General features: G+C 51.3%; 1 protein-coding gene across 3 annotated transcripts; it reads right to left on the bottom strand.

Moving 5' to 3' along the window:
* Positions 1-2244: 2244 nt before the first annotated feature.
* On the bottom strand, positions 2245-10454 carry LOC113198916 (putative serpin A13). 3 transcript variants are annotated; one of them, XM_077800088.1, is made up of 6 exons: positions 10141-10454; positions 8240-8829; positions 6898-7168; positions 5992-6112; positions 5822-5900; positions 5506-5597 (listed from the first exon to the last, which is right to left on the bottom strand). In XM_077800088.1, the coding sequence occupies exons 2-6, from the start codon at positions 8793-8795 to the stop codon at positions 5572-5574; spliced, it is 1053 nt and encodes a 350-aa protein (XP_077656214.1). In that variant the 5' UTR covers positions 8796-8829; positions 10141-10454; the 3' UTR covers positions 5506-5571. The 3 variants fall into 3 exon arrangements, with proteins under 3 accessions (XP_026267565.1, XP_077656214.1, XP_026267564.2); XM_026411780.2 differs by lacking the exons at positions 5506-5597; positions 5822-5900 and adding an exon at positions 2245-2792; XM_026411779.2 differs by lacking the exon at positions 5506-5597 and having other exon boundaries at positions 5599-5900.
* Between the last annotated feature and the right edge of the window lie 6308 nt (positions 10455-16762).

Raw genomic sequence — 16762 nt, forward strand, 5'->3', positions numbered from 1 at the left:
AGCCTCTGGGTGTTACACATAATGGGCCTGAAGACAGGTGTTATGGCAGGACCAATGGGTGCAGGCTGAACTTCTTGCTGGACTCTTCTCTGAAAGGCTGAATTGTCCAGGGGGGTTGGGGTCCCAGATAGCAGCCCCTGGGCTCTGACCATTCCTCCAAACATGCTATGTTGGCCTGATCTTATAATTTCTTTCCTTGTAAAATATAAAATTAGCTCCACTCTTCACCATATGCCCCCAAACCCTACCCCAAAGCAGCCGCTTAGATCAGGGTGTCAGGGCCCTCCTCACTGGGGTGTCGGGTGCCAAATGACTTTGTCTTCTCCATGGGCTCTCTGGCAGGGTGGGTTCCTACCCCCATTCTCACCCCCATCATTTAAGTTCTGTGAGCACATACCCAGTGCCTGGCATACAGCAGGCACTCAACTGATGCTTGTGGAATGAGTGATGGAAGGGCCATTCAAGAGAGCCTATCCATCCTGTGCTGGGATCCCTGCTGGCTCCGGCTCTTGGCCTCTCTTGGGCTGAGGAGCTGGGGTTCTGCTGTCCTGGGCTCTGGTTGTGAGACCTCAGTTGCTGCAGCCTCCACCCCCCACAGGGTCAGCAGGAGACACCTCCGGAGGCTGGCGGGAGCTGAGGCTGAGGCGGGTGTTCCCCAGCAGCCATTCCTCCTTCCTTCTCAAGGAAGAGAAGCCCTGAGGTCTGTCCTGCAGGTGGTCATCTGAGACAGACGCTCCTTCTCTCTCCTGCCTCTGCAGCAGGGTGCACCATGCAACTGGGGTATGAGCTGGAGACGGGTGTAACTTGTGGGCTGAATCATTCATGGGAATGGGTTTGTCCTTCCCCTTCTCCTGCCTGCTCCTTGCTGGTTGGAAGTTGGAGGTGCTGTGAGCCCTCTGCAAGCGTGCAAGTGGAGAAGACCCCTGGGGTGGCACACCCACATGCTCCACCAGCCAGGGCTCCTGATGCCTGGGTGAACTACACGCCAGCCCACCCTGGCACGTGAGGACAAATACAAACTAGTCTAAGCCACTTTCATAGGCAGCTAACCACTGGTGCCCCTTTGGATCAGGCAGGGGATCTCCAGCTCATCATAGTCCTTGCCACAGACCCAGTTCTCCCCCCTCCTACTCACTTGTATTTCTCCAGAATCCCTGTAGAAGGTGCAGGGAGAGCAGTGGCCTGGGATAGGGAAAGACTGGCCAGGGCTGACCGGGCTCTGCTCTACTTCTCCTTAGAAACACCTGTTCTGTTTTGTTTTGCTTTTTGGGTACTGGAGATTGAACTCAAGGGCACTCAATCCCTGAGCCACATCCCTAGAGAGACACAGGCTTTGGGGGACCAGCTCACAGAGGACCCCAGGGTCCTGTCACCCTTTCCTGCCTGTTTGTAATACACCAGCTTAGTGCACGGGTCTCAATGGACTCAGTCAAGCTGGTTCTCAGTGGACCTGCTTTGCACCAGGTATGGGATTTGGTCTCTCCTGTGTCTGGTCCCAGGCCTGTGTGGCTCCCTTCAGATGCGAAGGCTGAGGTGGAGGGTGATACACACCATGGTTTGCTTAAAACCAGGAGAAATATTTAGAACACCTGTTTTCCCCCAGGACACCCATTCATAGGTGACCCTGAAGCAGCTCTGTCTGCAGATTTCAAACAGATATTGCCAGACACTTTGCTCAGTCCCACAAAGGGATCAAAGACCCAATGCCACTCTTCTGCCTTGCTGGTGACACAAGGTCCACCCTTCCTGCTGTCACAGGGGCAAGAGCATTTGGGACCTGCTACTCCAAATGTGGCCACCAGAGCAGAAGCCTCAGCACCACTGAGAAATGCAGGCCCTCCGGTCCCACCCTGGCCTGCCGAAGAGAGTTTTGCTTTTTAACAAGATCCCCAGGGGGCTGGAATGTACAGTGGAGTTTGAGAATCATTAACTCGTCAAAATGGATGAGAACAACACAGTCAAGGCTTTGAAATAAAATGGCCCGAATCCCAGGACTGCTGCTTGCTGCTGAGCCCTCCTGGATTTATTTCTCAGCTTCTCTAATCCTCAACTATGAAAAGGGAGAAATAATATTAGATTGAACCATAAAAAAGAGCCCTATTTTGTAAAATTTAAAAATGGGCCAAATACAAGCCACTTTCCTATGACCGCACCTCAAACTTGTTGGGTTGCTGAGAGACATTATTTTTAAATGAGATACGATCTATAAAGCAAGTGGTGCCCAGAGGGAGTTCATGGATGGTCGCTGCCTGTGTGCACATGGTGGGCAGGGCCTGGATTCCTCTTATTCTTTGCACCTGTGGATACTCATGAAAACCGAGCCAGTGAGCTGGACATCTGCTGCTTCTCGTTAGACTTGATTCTGCAACAGAGGGTCGTGGTGCGTGGGCCAGAGTTATCTTTGTGGCTGCGTGAAACTGTCCAAGGGGTCCCGCCCTCTCCACTGAGGCAAAATAGTTCCCATTTCACTTCCAGACAAAGAGACCCAGTCTCAGACAACCTGATGATGTCACGGGGTGTCTTCACGGATGACTCCGTGTCTCCTCTCTGTTGGCTCTGAGTCACCCAGCAGGTGCAGAGCTCTACCCCAGCGGGTTCACCACCTTCCCCAGGAAAAGCACGCTGCCCGTTTCTGTGTGGAAAGTCATCACCAGGAAGGGCCGGCTGAACCCAGTGGCTGGAGGGGTGGGGGGCGCACGGTCAGGGTGGGGCCTGGGAGTGAGCTGGATGCTGGTGGCGGCCGCAGCCTCTGAGCCCTTCTCCTCCAGAGTCATGGTGGCCTTATGAGTCACCTGTACAAAAAATTCTGGAATCATCACTCAACCCCAATTTTCTTTCTCTTTCTTTGCATGACCCCATACTTGTCCATCCATCCACTTACCCCGTCACCCATCCTTGCATCTGCCTTTTGAAAAATTCACTCATCTATCCACCTAGTACTCTTAAATATACCTGTCCATCCATCATCGATCCACTGATCCATTTATTCAGCAAACCATAATCCATCCACCTAACCTGTCAACTATCTGCTTAACTATGACTTTATTCATCTACTGCTTATGTGTTCATATAGCCATCTACTCACCCATTCACTTGTCCATCTCCATCAATCATCCATCCACAATCCATCCATCCATTCATCCACCATCCATTCCTCATCCATCCCTCATACATCCATCCACAGTCCATCCATCTCCCCACCCCCTCCTCCATGCATCACCCATACACTCACCACCCATCCATCCCCCTACATGATCCCCTCTGTTCCCCGATCCACCTCTCTGTCCCCCTGTTTAAGTTTCCACTGCTGGCATCTGCATTATGCAGGTCGCAGTGTACTTTGAATATCACGCCGGCATCTACCCACCCGTTTCTCCACTCATTTCTTCCTGTGTCCATACAACGACTCTTCCACCCATCCTTTACTGATTCTTTCATCCACATTATTTTGATCATTTGTTTTCATTCATTCCATCCCTAATTCATTCATGAATAGATTCAGTAAATATTTATGGAGTATATAGGATCCACAGTGCCAAGCACAGCAGGGGGCTATGGGCACGACTCCCGCAAGGCACTTGTGTTTGACAGGGCAGAGAAGACATGGAAAACCAAGGGCGGGGGCTTGCCAGGGGAGACTGGTTCTGCTTCAGGAGCAAGGGTGAGGGATAAGGTCAGAGGAAGCTCCACAGAGGAGGGAGAATTTGGATTTTTGGAGATGAGTGAAGACACTTCAGGTGGGTTTTTTTGTTTGTTTGTTTGTTTTAAAGTCCAAGCCAAGACAGGGAGGGGCAAGCTGAGGACATCTATGGCCCCATGAGATTCAGTGGAATGGTACGGCACAGACAGTAGGGGACAGGGCTGGCCAGGGAGCTAGGATGAGACAATGGAGGAAGCAGATCAGTGAGGAGGGGGCTTCATCCTGGAGTTGGCAGGAGACTTCTGAAGAATATGCTTCCATGGAAACCAAGGAGGGCTTGGAGAGGAAAGAGGTTAAGGAGGACCAGCAAGACACTGGGCGGGGCCACGGAATGAGGGCGGGGCCACGGAATGAGGGCGGGGCCTGGCTCTAGGATCCAGCTCAGTTCTTGCAGGTGAGGGTACGGCAGTCACAGGTGAGGTCCGTGACCACACATCACCCTCCCATGAGCTGATGGGTCGAGAGAAGATCACAGGGGGCCTCAAGTTCTGGGTGCAAGAGAAACGGGACTGGGAGGAGCTGAACGGGAACCATCTCCCTCATTTACAGAGTGGTCACAGCCTCCTGAGGGCACTGTGGACACCCGTACAAGCCTGGACTTGGGAACTATCTGCCCAGGTCCAAATCCCAGCTCCACCTGTTTCCCCTCATCCATCACCTTTCAGCTGCTCTGTGCTCTCACCCCTGTATAATTTATGATCTTTTTCTAACTTAGGGGAATTCATTGTATCACTCTTCTGTTAAAGCCCTCGGTGGAGTTCTGTCTCACTCTTGGGGAAATCAAAGTCTTATTGATCTTGATGAGTTCTGTCCTCTCCACCTCCCACGGCACTTCTTCTTGTCTACTATGTTCCAGTCTCACTGGCTTTGGATGGTGTGATCATGCCTCAGGGCCTTTGCACATATTGAGCACTCTACCAAGAACTCCTTTCCTCCCCTTATTCAGGTCACTTTCCCATCAAGAACTCCAAGACTAGTGTTCCTTGGACAGACCCCATCCCCACCTGCTTACACTGCTCTATCTGTGGGTTTATTGCCACCTGACCTATTGCAGGTCTGTTTGTGTGCTCATGGTCTGTCCTGCCGCTGCATCCACCTGATGCCAACTTTGCTCTGCTCACGGCTCTATCTTTGTACCCCAGCTCTGTCCAGGGCCAACCAATTCCTCACTCCACCATCACATCTCTTTTATCACCACTGCTGAGTGAAAGTTCACCCAGCCTGAAGCTGGAGGACCCTGTGCTGCTGTGACATTGGACAAGGTGTTCCTGCTGAGACAGGGTCCAGGGTCCCAATCGTCAGGTGAGGAAACAAAGGCCCAGAGAGGTGATGTAGCCCAAGGCCACACAGCTAACGTAAGACAAAGCCAGGCCTCAGGCCTGCCTGGCCTCAAACCCACTGTCCCCTCTGGGGTGTGTGTGACATGCAGGTAATGGGGAGGTGCCCAGGGCTGGTTGAGGAGACAAATGCAGGTCTCGGTGCTCAACGACTTGCCCCAGGCTCAGATCCTGGCTGGACACTAACTAGCGTGGTCATTGGGGGTAATTCCCTTGGCCCCTCCAAGGCCCGTGTGGAGAGTCATTGCCAGGAGCAGGACTAAGAGGCAGGCCTTTGAGTGGATTAGACTGTGGAGGCTCTGATCTCACAAATGGATGAATGCCACCTTGGGCGAGAGGCCGGTCACCACAGCAATGGGTGGCCCATTTTCTCTCTGAGCTTTGGCTTGGCCTTCCTCCTTGTTATGACACAGCCAGAAGGTACTCACCAGGTGAAGCCCCTTCACCTCAGGCTCCTCAGCCTCCGGCACCATGAGGTAGTCAATTTACAGATGACCTGGTCCCTGGTGGTCTGTTACTGAAGCAGCACAGGAACTAATACACTGCAAGCTCAGTCTCATCTACAAAATGGGATGGCAGCACTTGCCTCATCTGTCCACTGGGGGGTGCTGATGTGGCACCCGGCTGGGGCTGGGCCTGGTGAATGTCCTTGGGAAAGCCACAGGGAGGTGTGGGGGCGAGGCTATCACCCTCCCCCAGCCTCCAGCTCTGCCCTCTGCTTCCTCCCTGGCAGGGGGCTGGCTCTGTGGGTCTCCTTTCATTCCTTTCTGGGGCCTGGCCTGACCTGAGCCAGCTGCAGAGAGAGCCCACGTCTTGGCCCAGGGGGTCGCAGTGGTGTGGGACGGGGCGGCGAAGCCACGGTCCTGAAGGTTAAGGCAGCAGCATGTCACCTTGAGGGGTCCTGCAGCTTCCAGGGATTGTCAGAAGCCCCCACTGGGCCCCGCCTGGACTTACCCTAGAGATGCCCAGTCCAGGCTGCCCGGGGAGGCCTCCGCCCACGGGCACTCGTGGGAGGAGCATCTCCAGTCTGGTGGTGCTGGAAATGGAAAATTTGGGGAAGTAGAAGTCGAGTTCTCTGTGGGGAGACAGAAATTGGTTTGCTGAGCCGATCTGGGAAGGGCCTGTGTGAGTCCCAGGGGGCCCCTTCCACCCCAGCTCTCCACCAGCCCTGCGGCCTCGCCCTGCGGCCTCTCCCTGCGGCCTCTCCCTGTGGCCTCTCCCTGCCTCTGGTCTCTGCCCCACTCACCCCCTGCCAGTCGTGGGCAGGGTGAGAGCTTTCTGTGGTGCCCAGCTCCTGTGCTCAGCGTCTGCCTCGTGCCTGCATGTCCAGGGCCCGGGGCTCCAGCCCATGCACCTGTCCACACTCCTCCCTGTTCCTGCCTCCCTCGGGCTCCCTGGACCAGCCAGGCCGCTCCTCGTTCCTGGACCCTTGTCTCACCAGCCTCTTGGGTCCTTTTCTTTCTTAGGGACATGCTGGGCTGGGGCTTGCTGTGCAGGCTGCCAGACCCCAGCACGGGCAGGTGTCCTCCTCGCCTGCTACCATAGAACAGAGTGACCGTTGACATGTCCCTGTGGTTATCACTGGCCTTCCACCTCTGAGGAAACCCGGATCCTGGGAGGGGAGGCCCTGGCCCAGGGTGCTGCCTGGTCTGCAGCAGAGCCAGGACCAGAACTGGATTCCAGAGTCTTGGTCCCGGGCCCATAATGGTGCTTTCAGGGAGACCAGGGACCTCACCTAGAGGTGACATTGTCTGGGCCAGGTGTGACCAGGCCCAGGAGTGGCAGGGCCGTGGGGTGTGACAGCACCCTGGGGTCTGGGCAGGGAGGTGAGGCCCTGCCTCCGGCCTGCTGGGAGCCCACCTGGTCCTGAGCAGACTGTCCCACTTGATCAGCGTCTCGGGCAGCAGGGCCTCCTCCACCTGCCCCAGCTGGCCCCGGTTGGGGAAGACGAAGAAGGTGGTGGCGTTCCCGGCGTGGTCCATCTGCAGCACGGTGCACTGTAGCTCGGGGTCGTGGAGGAAGCGGTGGCTGGCCTTCTGCTTCACCATGGGGACCTGCACGGCCCTGCGCTCGTCCAGGAAGAACTCTCTCAGGCTGGTGGCCCCGGGGTCAAAGGGCTGTGCCCACTCAGCTGAGGGGGAGGGAAATGACACATTGTCCTTGCAGAGAACGGAGGAGGGCCCGGGGTTACCTGTGGCAGCTGGGGTGGGGCTGAGGCACCGGGTCCTGGAGTCACACCTGGATGCAGAGCCCTGCTCCACCACCCACTCCACCTTATTACCCAGGTGACCCCAGGGGCTGAGCCCTCGTCCTGTGTGAGCTTCTCTCTTTCTGTTTTTACAATAATTTAATAGTGTTACAATTGCAAAGGTACTACCACCCTGCTACACCTGGGATTTTGAATGTCCCCCAAGGCCCGTGTGTGGAAGGCTTGTCCCCAAGGTGGTTCAGAGGGACGTGGTGAAAATGTTAAGGGGTGGGGCCTGGTTGCAGGTCTGCAGGTCATTGGGGGACTGTGGGACCCCAGGCTCTCTCTTGTCCTCTCTTTTGCTTCCTGGCTGTGGAGTGAGCAGCTGTGCCCTGTCAGGTGCAGGGCCTGGTGCACTGAGTGAGCTCTGGCCCAAAGCAATGGGCTGAAACCTCCCATCGGTCGGGACAGGCTAGTGACGGACCCTGACCCCGCAATGGTGGGAGTGCAGGCCTCTTGGCTCTTTTGGAAAAAATAAAGGAACCTCTGCTTCAGGACTCTCTTGGTGAACCCACATTTCCTGGGACCTGCCAGAGGAGGGGGACCCACGCCCTGTAATTCAGCGGTGGCTCATGGGGCTGCACACAGGGAAGACCCCAGCCCCCTGCAGCAGAGTCCCCTATGGAGGAAGAGGGTCTGGTCCTCTGGGGACTTGTCCACCCCCTGAGCCAGAATCCCTAGGGGATGAGCTCTCCAGGGAGCTCTTAAGCACATTAAAGGTTTGGAGGTCCTTCTTTGAAAACAGTCTCAACAATTAACATTAAGAGGTGGTGGGGAGCCCCATCACTGCAGGTAACAGGCAGAAGCATCCAGGATTCAGGGGACAGACGCTGAGTGCCTTCTATCCAAAAGTCGAGGGAGGCTGAGGAAGCTTCTATTGGTTGTGGGGAGCAGGAGGAGGACATGGCCAGAGCTGGGGACCCAGAAGGATCTTGCCTTGGAGGCGCACCTTACCTCTGAGAGCCACGTGATTCACCAGAACCTCAGCGGCTTCCTCCCCGAGGTCCTCCACCCAGGCCCCAAGCCTCCCCTGCGTCTGCTCCTCCACGTACTCCTTGATGTGTTTCTGGGTGGCCCCGGGGCCCAGGCTGCGGAAGCTTCTCTGGCCTGTGGTCAGGAGCAGGTGGGAGTCCCGCGTGGGGAGCCTAAGCAGCAGGTCCTGGACGCCCTCCTGGATCTCGGCCTGGGACATCACGGTGAGGTTGAACCCCAAGCCCTCCAGGAGCTGGGTCCTGCTGGCCGCCGGGGCCCCGAGGGACACTGTGGCCAAGGCCAGGGAGATGCTCGCTGGGGAGAAGAGGAGGTTCTCTCCAGGGGCGTCCAGTGCCAGCCGTCTGTACAGGCCGAAGGCAAAGTCGATGTTGCTCACGGAAATTCTGTGGCAGGGCAGGGCCGGCCTGGGAGGGCTGACCTGGGGGCCACGGTCCGTGAGCTCCGAGTCTCCTTGGGCCAGAAGAGGAGTTGCAGCCACGAGCACAGTGACCAGCGGCCACCACCCCGAGGCCTCCATCCTCTAGGGTCCTTGGTCTGAAAGTGGAGGCAACCTGCAAGACAGCAATGAGCACCTGAGTGAGGGCAGAACCCGCCATCTCTGCCACCTCTGCTCTGTGCCTGCGTCCTCTGTCACCCTCACCATGGCCCAGTGGGGGAGACCTTGTCTTTACACCCCCAGGTGAGAGACAAGAAGACAGATTTAGAAGGGTTAGGAAACTTGCTCAAGGTCCAGCAGCCCGTGGGCGGTGGAGCCAGGACTTGAACCCAGCCTGGGGTGGCGCTGTGGGTGAGGACTGCACTCGGCCATCCCATCGTCTGTCTGCACAAAGCACCCACACCTGCGCCCGCAGGGAGCCCGGGTTGCACTGCACTGGGGACACTTAGGGCCACTAGGGGCACTCCTGCCTCCTCCAGGCCTGTTCCTGGGCTGGGGAGCGGCCATGGGTCTCCACAGCAGCTGAGCCCTTCTCTTGTCCTTCCTGTGGCCTGGGGGCGGGGACTCCCATCACCAGCCCCCCCCACAACCTCTCCTGCCTCCTCCTGCTCAGGCTCATCTGATAACTCAGGGGCCTCCCCCAGTGGACCCTTCTTTGAATCCTGGTTCTACCCAATACCAGATCTGTGCCTTGGGGGATCCACTTAGCCCAAATCCAAGACCTGTTTCTCTTCCCTGGTCTTGGACTTGCAGAGAGTCCGTGAAGAGGGAGGTAAGGAGGGGAGGGGAGGACAGGAGGGGAGGAGGGGAGGTGAGGAGGGGAGGGGAGGAGGGGAGGATGGGAGGGGAGGAGGGGGGGAGGGGAGGAGGGGAGGAGGGGAGGGGAGGATGGGAGGTGAGGAGGGGAGGTGAAGAGGGAGGTGAGGAGGGGAGGAGGGGAGGGAAAGAGGGGAGGGGAAGAGGGGAGGGGAGGAGGGGAGGTGCCTGGAGGAACCGAGGAGAGGGGCGGCCTCAGTGACTTTAGTTAATCACTTTGCCTTTGGGGATGTTGACTTCTGCTCTGTGGGATGGTGCTTGTCACAGGGCTGTAGGGGCACAAAGGGACCCAGGAGGTGACACATGATATTGTCCAAAAGGACCTGAGGCCCTGGTGGAGCCTGGAATCTATTTTAGTAAGGGCCTGGGTGGCCTTTCCTCCCCTAAGGTGCCACCGTGGCCCTGTGAATGGTAAATCAGAACATGCTCCTCTACCCTGGATGTCCCCGGCCCCTCACACTGGGACAAATCCTATGCCCTCATCCCACCACCTGGAGAGGAAGCCCTACCTGCCAGGCTCTTGCTGGCCTCCCAACCTCACCTCTAATTGTCCTTCCCCTCCCTCCCTTGGCTCCAGCTGCTGCAGCCTTCTTGCAATTCCAGAACTTACCAGGCTTATGGCTGCCTCGGGTCCTTTGCACTTGCTGTCAGCTGTCTGCAACGGCTGTTCTCCAATTCCTTCCACAGCTCGATTGCTTGCTTCATCCCTCCTCAGAGGCCCCTCCTCAAAGGCCACCTTTTGCTGGCCTTGTTTATCCCGTGTCCTGCTGCAATGACATGGCGTATTTATCTGGCTCCCCACTGGAAGCCTCCTGAGGGCAGACACTCTGTCTCATGCACTGCTCAATTCTGGGTGCTCAGCAGGGTGTGTGCTCAGCAGAGGGATCGTGGTCTACCCTCTGCAAAACCCCATTCTCGGGCTTCGGCCTTCCCTGGCCCTCTGGGACCTCTCCCCCAGCACAAGGCCATTCCCAGCTCCCCTTGCGACAGTCCACTTGTCCCCTCTTGACCCCTCTGGATTTGGGTAAATGATTGACAGAATCGATCCTCGTCACGTTCCCTTGCTCTGGCATCCATTTTCCGCGTGACCTTGGGCAGCCTTGGACCTCAGTGAATTCGAGCTCCCCCTCTGTATAGGGAAGGGTCAGCGGGCACACAGCCTCTAGCAAAGCCTTGTCTGTCTGCGAAGGTCTGTTCTGTATCGTTTATTTCTTGACAGAGAACCAGCCCGTCTGCTCTTGTCCACCTGCGTGTCAGAAGGCTGTGAAAAATACCTGTGAGAACGACCGAGAGGAAGAGAGTTTATTTTGGCTGCACGAGGCTCAGCTCATGGTGGGCTGGCTTCATCGCTTAGCACCGAGGTGAGGCAGCAGGTCACTGAGGAAGGGCCTGTGGGAGGACAGCTGCTCAGCTCACAGCAGCTGGGAAACAGAGATAGAGACAGACAGAGACAGAGGAGGGACTGGGGAAGGTAAAACCAGCCAGGAGACGTCCCCAGTCACCCACTTCCTCAAACATTGGTGCTTGCAGCCCCCAAATTCTTCACTCACTGGAGTCTGCCATGGGCCAGGACTAGAGCTATATTCTGGGGGCAAGAGGGGTGACACATGCCTGCTCACTCTGTGGGCTCAGGCCCAGGGGACAGGGGCACAGAGACAGAGGCAGAGCAGCATGCTTTGCGGGCAGGGCTGGTGACATCTAGCGTCCCGACAGCTAGTGAAGCCAGTCATCCTTGCTCTGCCTGGGCTCCCCTGGGTTGTGCGGAGCATGACCTTATCTGGACTCTATTGCTCACCTGCCTTGACGTCCACACCCACGTCTGCCCAACACTTTCCTTCTCTCTCTTCCCTCTGTTCCCAGGAGGAGAACGTGCAGGGGTCTGTCACGAGATTCATTCATTCCTTGGCAACGCAAAGCCTCCTGCTTGCTGAGCTGGGGAGGAAGACACCATCCTGCCCTGGAGGATCAGACAAGCTTTTTATTATGCAAAGTTTCAAAAGTGTACCAAAATGGAAAGAGTAGCAGATAAGCCCCTGTGTTTCCATCAGCAGATTCGGTTATTTTCAACAAAGATCAATACCATTTTGGGGTACCTCCTGGTGTTCCCCCTGTGAAATGCTTTAAAGCAAATCCTACGTATCATTTCATGGTCACAGATTTAGAACATCAGAACCTGGTAGCCTTATCACACCCCCAAAGCAATAATCCCTTAATATCACAAATACCAAGTCATCGCTTCCCTAATACACAAGGCCTTCTCTCTCTCAATCTCTCTGTCTCTCTTCTCACTATTTGTGGTAAAATTCACATAAACAAAGTTACCCTTCTAAAGGGGTCAGTTTGGAGGCATCTAGCACACTCACAATGTCGTGCAGACACCACCTCTATCTGGTTCCATCACCCCTGAGGACTTCACTTCTTTTTATGGCATAAGGAATTAGTGGGTAGCCATTCTGTCTGTTCATCTGTGGGTGGACACTGGAGTTGGTCCTGCTTTGGGGCCGTTGTGAAGAACACTGCAGTGGACATAGGCTACAAGTGTCTACTCAAGTCCCCGCTGTCAGTGCCTCTGGGTCCATTTTGCTTTTGGAGCAAATAGAAACTGTTTCCCCTGGACAGGGCGTCATGATCTTACCTACCCACTGACTGTCGGGGGGTTCCAATTTCTCCATATCCTTAATGACACTTGCTATTTTCCTTTTTAAATTTGATTGGTAGATTGTGGTACTAGGGATAGAAGCCAGGGGCTTACACATACTAGGCAACTTTTTAAAACATTAAAGGTGTCCTGCTGGATGTCATGTGGGTGCTCACTGGGGTCTGGGTTTGCATTTCCCTAATGACCAAGGATGGTAGCATCCATTTAGGTGCTTGTTAGTTGGCTCATCTTCTTTGGAAACATTGTATTCAAATGCGTTTCTTTTCTGTTTTTGATTGGACTGTGTGTTATTTTATTATTGAGTTGGAAGAGTTCTCCAGATGTTGCAGTATGATCTCCTTATCATATCAAGGATTGGCAGATGTCTCTACCCATTCTGTAGGTTGACTTTGGACTCTCTTGAGAATGTCTTTTGAGGCACCAGAGTTTTTAATTTTGATAAAGTCCTGTTACCTGTATTTTTCTTTTCTTGCTTGTGCTTTTGGTGTCAGATGTAAGAATCTGTTGCAAATAAAAAACCTTGAAGACTTGCCCCTATGTTTACTTTGAAGAGTCTGATGACCTTAGCTCTTAAAATTTAGGTCTTTGGTCCATTTCATATATGGTGGAGGTTAGAGGTCCCTCCTGACATCTCCTGTTTACTAAGGAATACAGCACAGGACATTTTTTTTCTTTTGGTATCATATTAGTAATATACTTTATTATTATTATTATTATTATTATTATTTGTTCTACTTAGTTGTCCATGACATTGTACACAAATGGAACGCAACATTTCAATTCTCTGTTGTACACAGTGTAGAGACACACCATTTGTGCAATCACACATGTAGCTATGGTAATGATGTCCATCTCATTCCACCATCTTTTGTACCCCCATGACCCCTCAGCACATGACTTTTAATTGAAAACTTTCTTATTTGCACTTGTTAGTACTCTCAATGCTGTTTGAGAGGTGACACCTTGACACTTTGATTCACCATATATTCTCAGTAAGATGGCAATGATCAGCACATAGAATATAATAAATATTTAGTGAATAAGTGAATGAATGAGTTGCTATGATTTTTGGTATAGGGTATGGTTACTGATATCATTGGGTTTAGATCTTCTAATATGTTTGTTTTCTATTTTGTCTATCTGCATCTCATTTTATTTTCAAGCCTATTAACTTCTGTTTTGGGTTATTTGAGTCGTATTCATATTTCCATTTTATCTCAATTGCTGACTCGTTTATACTTTGGTCTTATATTTTTTTCAGTAGTTTCTTGAAGCCCTACAACATAAATTTCTGATTTGTTACGGTGTGCTTTCAAATAACATTTTATCTCTTCAAGTAATGTGTAAGAACCTTTTATGAACGCACTTGCTTTTTTCTCCCTCTGGCCTTTATGCTACTGTTATTATCCTTTTATTTTGGAATATGAAATAAAATCCACAATACAATTATTTTTTCTGTAAGCACTCAATCATCTTTCCAAGAGACTATAAATGAGGAAGATTCTACCTATTTGCCACTGTTTATTCTCAGGTTCCTATACCGATTTCCATCTGGCTCATTTTTCTTCCTTCAAAGCATTGGCTTTAACATTTGTTGGGGGGTGGTTAGGAGAGTCTGCTGGTAATGAATTTTCAAATCTTTTATTTGTCTGGACATATTTTTATTTCCCTTCAGTTCTGAAGAATATCTTTTCTGAATATACAATTTGCTTTGATCTTTAATTCTTTTAGTAGCTTAACCAGGCCAGTCCGTGACCTTCCATCTGCATAGTCTCTTATTGGGAGTTCAATGTCATTCTTTTAATTTTTTTCCCCCTCTTTGTGCACACTCCGTCTTTTCCTCTGATTTTAAGATTTCCTCTTTATCACTGACTTCCAGTGTTATGATTTTGATGAGCCTTTGTGTATTTTTTACGTTTACTGTGAGTTTGTTGAGCTTAGCATTTTTTTGAGTCTTTGAGATTAGCATTTTTAAAAAAAAAATCACATCAAAAAATTTCAACCATAATTTCATTCAATGTTTCCTGTCCCTAATCTTTTCTTCTAGAACTGTAACTATTTGTTTGTAAGACCGCCTGGAATTTTCCAACAGGCCCCTGTTTCCCAGCCATCTCTCACTTCAGCCTTTTTGTTCTCTGTTCTTTATTTTTATAATTTCTCTTGCTATGTATTTAAAATGACTGATCTTTTTATTTTCACTCTCTAATCTGCTGTTCATACCAATTGGTGTATTTTTAAAAAATAATTTCAGATATTGTACTTTTTAATCTCAAAAAGTTCCATTTAGTTTTTTTTCCAAATATCTTTTCAATCATAGCCATTTCCCCATATTTTATTGAACATGTAGGCCATATAATTAGAGTTAGTTTAAGGTTTTTTGTTTTGTTTTGTTTTGTTTTTGTACTAGGGATTGAACTCAGGACCTTGTGCATGCAGGACAAGCATTCTGCCACCGAGCTACATCCCCAGACCTAATTTAAGGTTTTTATCTTCTAGTATTTCCATGTCTGTCCTGAGTCTGTTTCTATTGATTGATTATTTTCTTGTGTGGTGAAAGGTCATTCCTGTTTTGATGCATGCCTGCTGATTTATGAATTTCACATTGTCGGGTATTATATTTTGTTCTATTTCTTTAGATAGTGCTGGAATGATTTTCATCTTGCTTTTAAGATTTTTAAAGACAGATTAAGAGTGGCCTTTGGTGTGGACTTATTTGGCACTACTTTTAATTCTGTTGGCTCTACCCAAGACTCTCATTTTTCCACTCTGGCTGCTGGCAGGTAGGAAGCATCACCAATCATGTTACTCTGTACTGGTTCCTCACCTCATCTCAGGTAGATTTCCTAGGTGCCCACAGAGTAGTGCCCAGCCTGAGGCCTGAGCTGGCCCTCTGCAGATCTCTGGAGCATGCTGTCAGCATCTGCATCTTTGGTATTCTACCTCACAGACGCTAACCACCTTGGCCTCTTCATGTTCTGAGATCTATTTCTTCAGCTCAAGGAGGCAGACTTTCTTTGGGTTTCCTCTTCCTGACCTAAGGCCTAGAAACTTCCTCCAAGCCATCAGATAGGCAACAGTAGAGCCCACGTTGTGTGTTGGCTTCTCTCTGTAGGACAGTCGCCCAAAGCCTATTATTACTCAATATTTTAACATCATTGCCTCACATATATTGTCCAGCTTTCTGATTGTTTCAGGAGAATTTGTCCAGTAATTATTATTCCATTATAGTTAGCAGGAGGATTTTTAAAAAATTACTAATTATTTTTATAATTTGTTGGTGATCTTTCAATAATCCATTAAAATTTTCTTCATTGAAGTTTAGAGACTATGTTCTGTTAACAATTTTATGAAGTTTTAAGGTTTTGTTGCAGTTGTAAGGTTTTGTTTTTGTTGTTCATAAATAATTTTAAAAAGGTACTATGGACATATAAAATGCATATTTTCTTTTGCAGACTTGGGGATGAAACCCAGGGTTTGGAGAATACCATGCAAGCATTCTGCCACTGAGCTATATCCCCAGCCCTTTTCATTGTTATTTTGAGACAGAGACTTGCTAAATGACCCAGACTGGCCTCAAACTTGAGATTCTCCTGCCTCAGCCACCTGAGTAGCTCAGATTACAGGAACGTGCCACCATGTTCCATGACTTCCACATGTTTATAGAGTCCCACACACAGAATGTGGGAGATCAGGGGGCACAAGGCACCTCCAAGGTCACTCACCACTGCAGGATTCATTGGGCTTAGAGTCCTGAGGCCCCAAGTCTTGTTTGCTGGACCTGCTCTCTCTGCAGAAAGTTCTAGGTTTACTGAGGTTGAAGTAATGGCATTAAGACCACCAGGAAAACCTGTGGATCAACTGGGTTTGTTGAACTTACTGAGCAAGGAACAGCACCACTGCTGTGGTTGGAATATATCCCCCCAGATTCATATGTTGGAGACTTAATCCCCAAATTCATAGGTTAATGGTACTTGGAGGTGGAGCCTTGGCAAGGTAATTAGGATTAAATGAGGTCATGGAGGTCCCACATGACATCGGTGGCTTTATTACAAGAGGAAGAGAGACTAATCTAGTGCCCTTGTCCTGTCCTGCCATGCGACACCCTCTACCATGTTATGATGCAGCAAGAAGGTCCCCACCAGCTGCTGATTCATGGTCTTGGACTTCCGAGCCTCCAGAACTGTGTGCTCCCTGAGCCTCTATTCTTCATAAATTATCCAATTGCGCAGTACTCATTATGGAAATAGAAAATGGACCAAGAACCCAGCTTGACAGCATCTCTGCAATGTCTTAAGAGGGTTTTTTTGGGGGAAGTCCCCATAGAGTCCCCTGGGCTGGAGCCTGCCTGTGGATTTCCTGCCTAGCTTTGCATCCCAGCCTGAATTCCTGTCTTGGTTCCCAGGCCACTTTCTTGTTCAGCACCTGGAGTAACTTTTCCAAGGCACAAATCTGCTCACACAAACTCTGCTCAGATGCCTTCAAAGCTCCTCCTGACTCTCAGGACCCATCCCAGAACCTCACCAGGATCCTGGTCCTCTGCCGTCCGGTGCCTGTCAGGGTCCCTTTCTCCCCA

The sequence above is a fragment of the Urocitellus parryii genome, chromosome 6, assembly GCF_045843805.1.
Source record: "Urocitellus parryii isolate mUroPar1 chromosome 6, mUroPar1.hap1, whole genome shotgun sequence".
NCBI classification, from domain to species: domain Eukaryota; kingdom Metazoa; phylum Chordata; class Mammalia; order Rodentia; family Sciuridae; genus Urocitellus; species Urocitellus parryii.